The sequence below is a fragment of the Empidonax traillii genome, unplaced genomic scaffold (genome assembly GCF_003031625.1).
Source record: "Empidonax traillii isolate 1590-97213 ecotype Southwest subspecies unplaced genomic scaffold, ASM303162v1 scaffold1915:size109364, whole genome shotgun sequence".
Taxonomy (NCBI): Eukaryota; Metazoa; Chordata; class Aves; order Passeriformes; family Tyrannidae; genus Empidonax; species Empidonax traillii.
The window spans coordinates 45705-58119 of NW_020957108.1; the positions used below are offsets into that span (position 1 = coordinate 45705).

The 12415-nt window shown below is 49.5% G+C and overlaps 2 protein-coding genes across 2 annotated transcripts in view; both read left to right on the plus strand.

The window, feature by feature from the left end:
* The window catches only part of TNFRSF4 (TNF receptor superfamily member 4), a 10722-nt gene extending 9043 nt beyond the window's left edge, over window positions 1-1679 (plus strand). The window contains exons 7-9 of the mRNA XM_027909012.1: window positions 250-399; window positions 578-703; window positions 1601-1679. Coding sequence (XP_027764813.1) covers window positions 250-399; window positions 578-703; window positions 1601-1671 — 347 coding nt within the window. The 3' untranslated portion in view covers window positions 1672-1679. The remainder of the gene's footprint in view (window positions 1-249; window positions 400-577; window positions 704-1600) is intronic.
* Window positions 1680-7362: 5683 nt separating this feature from the next.
* TNFRSF18 (TNF receptor superfamily member 18) lies at window positions 7363-12182 on the plus strand. The gene is made up of 6 exons (XM_027909015.1): window positions 7363-7525; window positions 8593-8727; window positions 9282-9369; window positions 10098-10192; window positions 11418-11561; window positions 12016-12182. The coding sequence occupies exons 1-6, from the start codon at window positions 7363-7365 to the stop codon at window positions 12180-12182; spliced, it is 792 nt and encodes a 263-aa protein (XP_027764816.1).
* The last annotated feature ends 233 nt before the right edge of the window (window positions 12183-12415 follow it).

Sequence of the window (12415 nt, forward strand, 5' to 3'; positions counted from 1 at the left end):
CGTTCTTGCACATCTTGGTTGTTCTCCACGTTATCTGTGGACTGTAGGAAAGGTAAACCCCGAGCTTGTGGTGACCAAACAAGGGTTGTGGTGGTCGCTCAGGTGGATATAATTTAGAAAGTCATTGCAGCAAGTGCCTGAAAAATCCCGCTGATTTTATTCCCAGCTGCAGCAGCCTTGGGAAAAGCATCCTCCGAGCAGGGACAGAGGCCCAGGATGCTGTTTGTGGCAGTCCTGGCCCGCTGCCAGAGGTCCCTGGGACTGCAAGCCCTGCCTGGAGTCTCCTCACCACTTCCCACATGGATAACAGCTCCACTGCCACCATCTCCACCCCACCCCAAGCCGGGGAAGGTCCTTCCATCTGCCCCGATCCCAGCGACCCCACAGACACCAACTGGGGTAAGGAGGGGACTGGGCTTGGTTGGCAAGAACTGAGCAGGGATTTTCACCTCAGACTGCTCCCCTGGGAGGTGAAATCCCACCTGGGAGGTGATTTTCCTGGGGGGTGAAATCCCACTGATTATTTTTTTTCCTGGGAAGGGAAATCAAAGGGATTTTTCTGGTTTTTTTTTCCCAGGCTCTCTCTCCCTTCTCCTGCTCTGTCTGATCCTGCTCGTGGTGAGTGGAATATCCATTCTCCTGCTGATTATCCAAGCAGCCAGAAAAGAGAACAAGGGGAGGCCTCGTGGAAGCAACAATCAGAGTGAGTTTCTTTTCAGGGAGGGAAAAACATACGGGGGAAAAAGAACAATCAGGCCCCCTCTACTGGAAAATTCATAAGTAATCATTCTAAAACCTGCCTGGCTGAGTGGAAAGTGTCACCTGCAGAGGTTTTAGCCCCTGTTTGGTCCTGAGGGATGGAGGTCACAGTGTTTTAAAACCTCTGTCTGTTTTTTCCCCCCTTCCAGTTTTCCTGCAGGGAATTCTCTTCAGCACAGGCAGGATCCAGAATGGATTTTTTTTAAAGAGTAAAATGGGAATTTTTTTTTTTTTTGCCCAGGTAGAAGGGAAGTGTCCTGATGGGTCTCCTGCAAACACAGGGAAGGTGTGACTGAGAAGGGACGAATTTGATATTCAGAATTAATAACCCAGAGCTGCCTTAGGTTCCATCCCCAGATCCAGGGCAAAGTGTGTCCTCCCTGATCCCTACACTGGTGTTTTCCAGCACCAAATGTCACTCCTTTTATGATCATCCACAAAACCAGACAAGTCCCTGCCTTCCCTTTTCCTGCCCCTTCCACTCTACAGTATTTATTTTTATTTGGTATTTATTTTTTTAGTATTTATTTTTATTTAGTATTTATTTTTATGTAGTATTTATTTTTATGTAGCATTCATTTCTATTTGGTATTTATTTAGGATTTATTTTTATTTAGTTATTATTTATTACTTATTTAGTATTTATTTTATTTAGCATTTATTTTCTATTTTTATTTTTATTTAGCAATTTTTTTTATTTGGGTTTTTATTCAGTATTTTTATTTAGTATTTCTTTATATTTAAAATTTTTTTTGTCTTTTTATTTAGTACTTTTATTTAGCATTTATTTTTATTCCCTCTTCCTTTTGATTCCATATTCATTTCTATAACTGTCTCCCAGAGGACAGGAGCTGTCGAATTCCTATCCAGGAGGAACAGGTGGACTCCAATTCCAGCCTCATCAAGAACTGACTCCCCATCCTTTGCTGTCTCCTGCATTTCTGAGCCCGTGGGTTGGTCCAGGGGATGTGCCTGTTCTGTGGCTGTGTGGAGGTGTTTCATGGTGGAGGTGTTTAACTGTGGGATTATTTAATTGTGGAGCTGTTTAATTGTGGGATTATTTCATTGTGCAGCTGTTTAATTCCAAACTGAGCACACTGTCAGTGGAACCCCCACCCAGACCAGAGCAGTGCCCTCCATCCCTGCCACTAAACCTCCCCACCTGGTGTGAATTGACCCTCATTTCTCTGAGGTTCTCCCCCCAGGTGAAGCAGCCTGGAGTTAAACAGCAAGTTCAAAAATCATAAAAAAATCTGGGAGGAACTTGGAGTGTTGGTGGGAGCAGCTCTGGGTGTGTCTGAGAGGCCTCAGTGGGAAGGTTCAAGAGGCAGCAGAGCTGAGAGTGCCACAGTTCAGAAGGGGTTTGCACTTCAGGTGCGTCTCCTCCGTAGACAATCCCTCAGAAATGGGACTTGGGATCCGCAGCACCCAAGCAGGTGCCAGGAGAGGCAGCAGAAAATGTATTCAAAAGAATACCAGGGGTATTTAGACATAAATTTCCTTATATGTTATACATATGGTGGACTTTAGCAAGGGGTTTCCTGTGTGCAAGTGCATATACAGTGTATAGAAACTTTTGTATTGTATACAAAGAGGGGCACCTGTGGGAAATAAAGGCGTGGTCGCAGCTCTGCAGGGCGTGTGGTGTGTGGGATTGGGAGCAAAGAATTCCTGTGGGAAGCAGGGTTAAACTGGAGCAGAGGGGACTGAGGGGAGGGTGTGAGCAGGGACAGGACCCCAGGAGTGCCCTGAAGTTGTGTTGGGGGAGGTTTAGGGTGGATCTCAGCACAAGGTTCTTCCCCCAGAGGGTGGTTGGGCACTGAACAGGCTCCCCAGGGTTTGGTCACGACCCTGAGGCTGTCAGAGCTCCAGGAGGGTTTGGACAAGGCTCTGAGGGACAGGGTGGGATTGTTGGGTGTCCCTGGGTGATTTGTGATCACCAAGTGATCAGCCACAGCTTCGAGTTCTCTCCTTGCATCGTCCTTGGCTTCCTCTGCAGTGTTTGCCCTGCAAGCCTGGCCTGGCACCAGCTCTGACCACAGGGGTCATGGGGGGATGGCTCAGCCCCTCCACAAGAGCCCTGGAGAGGTCTCTGAACGTGCCCCGTGGCCCTGCAGGGGGTGGGGTGGCAGGGGTGGCCGTGGGGGACCGCGAGGAGGGATTCCAGGGAACACCCCCCGCGGGTTCTCCGAAGATGAGCATCAGCCCGTGGGCAGCAGCTCGTGGGGCCCACGGGGCAGGGACCACGTTTCCCTGGAAGTGAGTAAGGTGCTGATAACTCCTGAGCCGCGTGGGGCTGTGGGTTATGAGAAGGGCAACCCACAGGAACACACCACAGAGCTGCTGGTGTGGCAGAGGCGCTGCTGTCCCCCCCGCCTCCCGTCCTGTGGGCTCATCAGCTGCTTCCAGGAATCCCCCTCCGTTTCCTGCCTCAGCTACACACGAAGGTGCCCCAGCACAGAGTGTTCTTGTGCCTTCCTGCAGCCTCCCCCAGCCAGAGATTCCCCAAAAACCTTTCTACCTGGAGAAAAGAACAGATGCTGGCCCTGCTGGGGGAGCTGAGGACGAGCTGCCTTTGCTCCTCTGGACAGACAATCCCTGCCCTAGAGCTGGATCCCATCCCTGTGCTGTGCAATCCCGTCAAAAAACTTAATATTTGATGGGATTGAAGGCATTTACAGGGAGCCCTGTTGGAAGGAGGTTGGAATGAGATTGTCTTTCTGCTCCCTTCCAAGCCGAAGCAGTCTGGGATCTGGGACTGGATTTGCTGAGGATTTGGGTGCCGGTGGGTTGCCAGTTTAACTAAAACAACACAGATATTTCCCTGGAAGTGGAGGAGCAGCAATTTTTATTTTTAATTGCCATTGTCACTCTTCTGTGAAAAGCTTGCTTGGATTTTTTTTGGTCCAGTCCTCCCTAAAAATGCCAGGAAGTGGCTGCACACGGGCAGAGAGAGGTGAATGATTTGGTGCTGCCTCTGCCCACGCTCGTCTTCCCACTGCCAGAAATGAAACTTTCCCTTCTCAGAGGTGCAGGCCTTGTCGCCAAGTGAGTTCCTGTTTTTCAACCTTTCAGATTTCCCCTTTTTTTCAGGCACTCGAGAGACACTTGAGCTTTTTTCACCCCAGTCTGAGCTGGTAACGCTGGGCTGGGCTGCTTTGTGCCTGAATGTTGCCACTAAAACTTGGCCTCCTGATGGTTTTAAGAACCATCTGTAAAAGTGACTGATAACTGTATTTCTGAGTGAGAATAATGCCATTTTTTCCCGTGGATAATTCCACTTCCTTTCAGCTGCACTACCCACGAGTTACAGCCCCTTCCATTGTTTATGGATTGCTACCAAAAACCCAGGAGGAAAACCAAACAAAACCTGAAGTCCTCTTTTCTTTCTACCCACAGTATTTTTTTCTCTCTGCCTGGAGTTTTATCAAAAATATTTGTTTAAAATTAGGGTTTGGGTTTTTTTTTCCCTTCCCATTATTGCAGTGCTGCCTTCAGCTTTGGAGGGGGACTGGGGCAAGAACAGACAGCAGCCATTCAGTTTTGGAGAAGGATTTGAGGCAAGAACAGACAATATTTGAGAGCCACACTGGAAAAAATGAGCTGGGTCTTGCAGCTCTTGAAACCTCCTCTCAGACTTGGCAGTTCCAGACGTGTTTCATTTTACAGTAGTGATTACAATTATTTTTAAAAATACCTGAAAACCCCTCCTAGATCTGTAACTTTATCCTTTATCTCCCTCCCTTTTCTCTTCACAACCTCCCCCTGCTTCAGAGGAGCCTCGACATGACTCAGGTTTGCCATGAGAGACCTCAGAAAGGTCAGACAGACACCAGAGCTGAGATAGGGAGGAGAACAAAAGGCCTGGCTGGGGTTTTTTGTTTGTTTGTTTGTTTTCTTTTTTCTTTTCTTTTTTTTTTTTTTTTCCCCTCTGTCTGGTTTAGTTTCCCTCTGGGAATTCAGCTTTGTTACTCCCTGGGCTCATCCACCACTTTTGGAACCCAGAGAGGCGACCCCTTGCACAGGTGACCTTGCTGAGCAGGTCCCTTGGGAAGGATCCAGGGGGTCCCTGTAAAGCCCTGAGGGGTTTGGGGTGAGGCTTTAACTCGTTTTATGACCCCACCAGGGTTGTGTCACCGTTGATCTCACCTGGGCCAGGTGAGATCCTCCCTTGTGGGACAAATCAGGCACTGCAAGAAGAACTCAAGGTCTGGCAGCCCCCAGTCCTGTCACTTCAAAGCCTCCAGGTTGGCCTAAAAGCAGAACTTCTAGGAAAAAAAAAAGGAAGGAACACAACAATTTTATCTCCTGCTTTCAGGCAGCAGACAAATCATGTGCCCTCCAGCTTTTTTTTTTTTTTTTCACCCCTAAATCTTTGGCTGACACTGGGTGAGCTGGCACTGCTGGACGTGAATCCTGCAGGTATTCCCCGAGTTTTCCACTCGATGAGCTGGAGCTCACAAGGCAGTTTGGGCCCAACAGAGCTCATTAGTCATTCAGCAATTACGCAGATTTCACGTGAAGAGCCTCTTACAGGAGAACTGGAGGCTTTGCTTGGGTCATCCATGATGGGTAATCAGCAAAAACTCAGCGCCAGGAAACCAAATATTCTCTCTGGTGACAAAGTTCTCTCACTGCTGACGTGAAAGTCAAGCGGTGTCAGTAAAGCTGCTGAAGTCCCAAGAATTAATTTGGGGTTGAGAAGCGATTTGTGCTGAGTTTTTATTTTGGTTTTCTTTTAGTTTGGGGGGGGGGGGGGGGGGGGGGTTTCTTGCCCCTCAGAAAAGATGAGTCATTTGGACAGGTCAGCAACTCGTGGCTCCAGGGGCCAAAGAGGAAACCTGGAGTGTTTTCAGTGGGTTTAGCTCACAGCTGGATGTCCTGAAGGTGGGCAAAAGCAGAATTCACAGCCAGCTCATGGAATCACAGAACCACTGGGGTTGGAAAAGACCTCCAGGGTCATTGATTCCAAATTCTGACCCATCCCCACCCTGTCCCCCAGCCCAGAGCACTGAGGGCCACGTCCAGCCCAGCCCTTTCCTTGGACACCTCCGGGGGTGGGGACTCCAAACCTCCCTGGACAATGCTTGGCCACCTTTTCCATGAAGAAATTCCTCCTGATGTCCAACCTGACCCTCCCCTGGCACAGCATTTTCCCTGTTCCATCACAACGTGCACTGATGTGTCAGCCTCAGTTTGCCCTGAGCCAGGTAGGGGATGGACAGGGGGGGGCTGGAACTGAGTCCTTTCCCCTGTGGAGGTCGGGGTGGGAAGTGGACCCCTGATTTTGGGGTCTCTGAAGGGGCTGACAGCTGAAATGTCACCTTCCAGCAGACACAGGTAAGAGCTGGCTTTAAAAAAGAAAAACCAAAGATTCTAAGGCCAGATAGTCAGGTTACCTCTGAAAGGTCACTGCTGACTCTGGAGGTTTAGACTTGGCTCAAGCAACCGTTGTCTGTGATCTGACTGTAAATGTTCCACCATCTGACATATCTGTGCCCGACTGTAATGCTTGAACAAGAGTGAAAAACATGTACAGAGCAATTTTGGGGGGGGGGGGGGGAAACAAAAAAAAAACCCCCAAACCCCAACAGTCAAAAGAGAGAGAAATAAATAAATGATCAGTTCCTGCTCTGATAAACACCAGGTGCCACCTGGGCCAACTGCCAACTGCAGAGCCCTCACCAGGAGAGGGGTCCCCTTGGGTCCCACCTGCCCAGGGGACCAGTGGGGCCCTCAGAGGTCCCTTCTCTGTTGTTCCCTGGGTGACACTGGGCTAAAAAATTCTGATTCATGTTGCTCTTGGGTATTTAGGCCTTGCTGGTGGTGGTTGTTTGCTGCTGAGCTCCCCTGGTACCACCAGCCTGCCCTTGTCTCTTCTGGTGGACAGAGGGAAAGGCTGGGAGAGTTGGGATTGTTCAGCCTGGAGAGGAGAAGCTTTGGGGTGACCTGACTGTGGCCTTCCAGTGCCTGAAGGGAGCTGACAGGAGACAGAGGTTATTTCCAAGGGTCTGGAGTGCCAGGATAAGGGGGAATGGCTTCAAACTGACAGAGGGGAGGTTTAGAATCGTAGATTGGATGTTAGGAAGAAATTCTTGGCTGTGAGGGATGGAATTCCCAGAGGAGCTGTGGCTGCCCCATCCCTGAAAGTGTCCAAGGCCAGGTTGGATGGGGCTTGGAGCAACCTGGGCTGGTGGAAGGTGTCCCTGCCCATGGCAGGGGGTGGCACTGGATGATCTTCAAGGTCCCTTTTAACCCAAACACTCCACGATTCCACGAATGAAACAACCTGGCTGGACCAAATCCACCCAAGGACTCAACCTGCTTTAATTCCCAGCGGTACATCCACCTGCAAACCCCCTGGAGAGAAAATCGGGGTGCACCTTGCCCTCCACCTGCTCCTCTCCCCCCTGGAGTCCCTGGTGCTGCTCAGCCCTGCCGGTGACGCAGATAAAACCATTTCCCCGCCCCTCCCAAAAGCAGGAAGAGCGAGGCCACAAAAAGCCCAGCACCTGCTGCAGCGCCAGAGGAAGGAGCCCTCAGGCAGGACAGCCCCGACACTTTTGGGTTTTGGGTTTGTCCGCTCCAGACACGACCCCCTGGATGAGGGAATTCGGGTCCCTTGGCTCCCCGGCCCTCCTGCTGCCGGTGCTGTGCCTGGGGCTCTGGGCACAGCAGAGCTTGGCACTGCAGTGCCGGGATGGGGAGAGGAAAATCATCAGCAAAGATGCAGAGAAATGCTGCCCCAAATGCAACTTTGGAGCAGGTAAGGAAAAGGGGTGTGGGGGGGGTGTGGTGTCCTCTTTGTCAGGGGTGGTTTGTTTGTGTCTTGAGCAGCTGGATGGGCAGAGTAAACTGAGAAGAGTTTCCTCTGAGCCCTAAATTCAGGATGAGCCTTGGATCCTCACCATGGTAGCTCTGGTGACCAGTGGCAGGACTCAGGGAGCAGCTGGAGCTGTGCCAGGGCAGGGTCAGGTTGGATCTCAGGCCGAGGTTCTTCTCCCAGAGGGTGGTTGGGCACAGGACAGGTTGCCCAGGGTGGTGGCCACTCACCTGTGCTCATCCCTCAATCCACATCTCAGGTGATCACTGGTTCTCACCTGTGTTCTTGCCTGATCTCAGGGTGGTGATGCATATAGAGGGCAGGGTTAGGTGGGATATTGGGAAGGAATCCTTCCCTGGGAGGGTGGGGAGGTCCTGGCATGGGTTGTGCTGTGGCTGCCCCATCCCTGGGAGCGTCCAAGGCCAGGCTGGAGCAACCTGGGCTGGTGGAAAGTGGTGGAACAAGATGATCTTCACAGTCCCTCCCAACCCAACCCACCGTGTGTGCCCCTGATTGTGACTCCCCTGGCATTTTAAGTGGAATTAAGGCAGCAGCAGAGGGTTCTCCTGGCCCCTCCCACGGTCCCAGGGGCAATCATTCTGCTCTTCAGTGCCATCCCTCAAGGCAGCCAGAGCTGAACAAGGTATGACTGTCAGAAAGAATCATCCCCAGGCTGTTTCCACTCCCTGCACACTCGGTGGAGTTCTGAAGGTCAGTGAGGGGAGGGCAGCAAGCACAGGAAGGTGTGGGCAGCCCCTTGGTGATCCTGTACGTTCCACCCCCAATCTCAGGAAATAATCTTCGCCGCTCTCTGTGGCTTTCTAACCCCACCACTGAACCAAGGCAGCATTTCCACGCAGATTTTTTTCCTTTAACATCACACAGCTTCAGGATTCACGACAAAACTGATGACAAAACTCATTTTCCCCACATTGTCAGCCCGCTGATGGGAACCTGTGGGCTCTGTGGCAAGTCCAAACTCACTCTTTTTTTTTTTTTTTTTTTGGCAGGAGGCAACAATCCATGCCAAGGCATTAAGGACCACGACTGCAGGTGTCCCCAGGGCCACAGATGTGGTGATGAGAACTGCCAGTACTGCAGGAGGGTGCCAGAGTGTGCTGAGGGAGAGGAGCTCACCAGGATTGGTAACTGCACCAAGGCAGAACTCACTGCAAGGGTCTGCCTGAGCCTGGGAATGGCACTGCCCTCTCCCACTTCCTTGGGTAGAATATGTGTAAAAAAGCCTTGTTAGGCTTTTAATAGAATTAATATAATATAATATAAAAATATAATATATAATATGTATTTATATATAGATAATATTCCTAAATATGCTTATTAAGCTCCCCTGGTTTGGGGAGGCTCAGACAAAAGTGACATTTCTGCTGTGGCCCCTGTGCCAAACCCCCTTCCCATCCTAAATGTCAGACTCTCACTCGTGTGCTCAGACTTCCAGGGCTACTTTCCTGCCTGGAACAGCCCAGAAGAGCCTGTTTTAGTCTGTGGGGGCTCTAAACTGCCCTCCCTGAGCTGTCCCATCAGGCTCTCTGCACCTCTGCTCTCCAAAAAGGGGCCAGAGCTGCTGAGGAGCCTCTCCAGGGGCTGATTTGTGACACAGAGGGAATTCCTCGTGCTCTAATCCGTGTTTTTTCCACCTCTCCATCCAGGCTCTAACCCTTCACATTCTCTTTTCTTGCAGGAGAAACAGATTTCGTATTCAAATGCAAACCCTGTGGGACGGGAACTTACTCTGATGTGAAGAATGGCTGGTGTAGGAACTGGACAGAGTATGGATTTATTGACATTTCCCTGCTTGGAAAATAGGCTTTCAAATTATTATTATTATTATTATTGTTATTGTTATTATTATTATTATTATTATTATATTACAATAATAATATTATAATAAATTACCATTACTTTATATTTTAAATAAAATTTAAATACAATTTAAATATTTAATACTCAACAATTCAAATAATTACATATTATTATACATAATTTTATAGATTTAATATTTTGTATCATTTAAGATCTTATATATAATGTTAATATTATGTGTAACTTAATGTTTAATATAAATAAGTTAATTCTGTATATAATTTAATATTTAGTAATTGGAAAGTAAAACCGAATCAAAGACGAGACCACCCATGAGATTAACTGATGAGCTTTTTAAATTAATCAAGACATGTCTCTTCAGCCTTTATAGTCAGTCTCAAAGCAGAACTTCAGACAAACTGCTGTGTTTTCAACTTGCTCCCAAGTCCAGCTCGAACTGAGGGAAAGATTATTCCAATCAGGGACATCCCTGGAAAGAAAGAGAGTAAAGAAAATGGGCCCCTAAAGAAGTTGTGAGGTGGCATTTTCTGGGGGAACAGCAACAACTTCACCTGCCCTGCTGTAAAAGGGGATTAAAGGAAATGAGTAAAAGAAGATGAAAGGAAAGGGAAGGGAAGAGAGGAATGAAGGGAAAACAGGGATGTTCTGAAAGTGCCTCTGGTCCTTCCTGCAGCTGTGAGAGATCCGGGTTTGTGACCCTCAGCCGAGGCAACAGCACCCACAACTCCAAGTGTGGCTTCCCTCCTTCTGCTGGAGATGTGGAGCAAGGTACCTTCTCCCCCCGAATTTCCCCCCTCTGAGAATTCCTCGGCAACTTTTCCCTGCGTTTCTCCAGAGGGATTTGCTGCCTCTTTATCCCTCCAGGCCTTGGGGGGAACGGGAATTTGGGGAATTCTACCTGTGTTCCCTGGAACCTTAACACGGGTTGGAATTGTTGATGTGGGCAAAGATCCAAAGCTCTGCCAGTAACCCAGGTAGAGAAAAGCCCAGTGGTCCTTGGATGGAGCACATTTATTTGGCAGATTATGAGTTTTCCACTGAAATGTTGGGTTTTCTTAGGAAGACCATGGCTTGGTTCCCTTGGCTGAGCCCACGGCACCCAGAACTGGACTTCCAGGTCTTACCGTGGATCAAACTGCAGGGTTTGGGGGTCCTGAGCACCTCACAGACACCCAACTCCTCTGCTCCTGCCCTTTCCCAGCCCCTTGTCCCTGCAGGGAATTGGTGCCTTTTGGATCTGGGCCCATTATCCAAAAATATTCCCAGTTCTGCGGAGAGAAACTGCAAACACGCTGCTGATTTCAGCTCCTGTGAGGAAAAAACAGGGGGGGAAATCTGGCTTGGTGAGATGCTGGGCAGGACACAGTGAACCCAAATCCTTCAAAAAAAAAACAAACAGAAGAGACAGAACAAGTGGGAGAGACCTTGGACAAGGAGGAGATGAGACAGGAGGGGTTTGCATGAAGGGTTCTCACAGTGACCTCTGGGGTTCCCTTCCAACCAACACATTCTTCTATTTCTATTTCTATTTCTATTTCTATTTCTATTTCTATTTCTATTTCTATTTCTATTTCTATTTCTATTTCTATTTCTATTTCTAATTTCTATTTCTACTTCTATTTTCTATTTCTACTTCTAATTTCTCTTTCCATTTCTTTATCTATTTCCTTTTCCCTTTCCCTTTCCCTTTCCCTTTCCCTTTCCCTTTCCCTTTCCCTTTCCCTTTCCCTTTCCCTTTCCCTTTCCCTTTCCTTTTTCTTCCTTTTGTTTTTTCAGTCCCTTTCCTTATTTCTTTCCCTTTCCCCCTTTCATTTCTCCTTTCTCCCTTTCTTCATTATTCCATCGCACCCTTGACTTGGAACCCGCGCTCTTTCCTTGGGAAATTATCCCTCCCCCCCGAAAAACCAAATCAATCCCTGAATTTCCTTGAAATACCTTTCATTTAACGACACTCTGGGCACATAACCCCTTAATTCTGATTAAATCTCTTTAATTGCAGCTGCCCTCCCCCCCAGCTCCCTGTCCACCACCATCCTGGCCATCCTGACGGCCGTGGCCGTGTTCGTGCTCATCCTGCTCACCTTCCTCCTGCACTTCTGCATCTGGACACTGAAGGGCAAATATTTCGTAGCTGATGGTAAGGGCACCCCCAGGGGCTCTTCAGGAGGCTGAGTGGGGTATAAATGGAGCTGGGTAAATGGGATTAACACGGATTCACCCAGCGGTTTTGGGCGCGTCGCTGAGTTTCCCTCAGAACGGTTGGGGTGGGAAAAGGGATCATCCAGTCCGACCTCACTGACAGAGGGCAGGGTGAGATGGGATATTGGGGAAAAAAAAAAAAAATCCTTTCCCTGGGAGGGTGGTGAGACCCTGGAATGGATTGCCCAGGGGATTCCCCACCTCTGGAAGCATCCCAGGCCAGCTCGGAGCAACCCGCTCCAACGGAAGGCGCGGAGCGGCTTTAACGCCCTTTCCGCCCCAAACCGCCCCTCGATTCCACCCCTCTGTGTCCTCCCCTCGCGTTGGGGACCCTCCTGGAGGCGTGTGGAGACTCCTGTGTGTGCAGATTGCTGTCCTTGCTCTCACTGCAGACGTGGACCATCACTCCCCTAGGCCGGTGGCGGCGGCGGCTCCGCAGCTCCTGCCCCAGGGGGACGAGAGCCACAGCATCCAGTTCCCCGAGGAGGAGCACGGCGACAAGGCAGCCCAGGAGAAGCTTTCCATGCTGTCCCTCAAAGTCTCCAACGAGATCAGCTAAACCTCAGGCAGCTGTGGCAAGCTGAGCTCGCCAGAAGGAAAGGAAGAAGGAATGGGATGGGATGGGATGGGATGGGGAGGGTGAAGCATCGGGGAAAAACCTGCTCGTTGAGGCTGGCATTCATTCCTGAGGGCATCTCCCAGCTTTCCCAGGCTCTCCCTTTTCCACAGTGAGTCCTCACACCCATATGAAGGGATTGAGGCACAGGGATAAGGAGTGTTCCTATTCCCTTA

Excerpts from the sequence above, each read along its gene's own strand:
- TNFRSF18 (XM_027909015.1), top strand. The coding sequence starts at position 7,363 with ATGAGGGAATTCGGGTCCCTTGGCTCCCCGGCCCTCCTGCTGCCGGTG. Across the intron at positions 7,526-8,592 it reads CAAATGCAACTTTGGAGCAG|GAGGCAACAATCCATGCCAA; the intron begins GTAAGGAAAAGG and ends TTTTTTTGGCAG. Across the intron at positions 10,193-11,417 it reads TGCTGGAGATGTGGAGCAAG|TTGCAGCTGCCCTCCCCCCC; the intron begins GTACCTTCTCCC and ends AAATCTCTTTAA.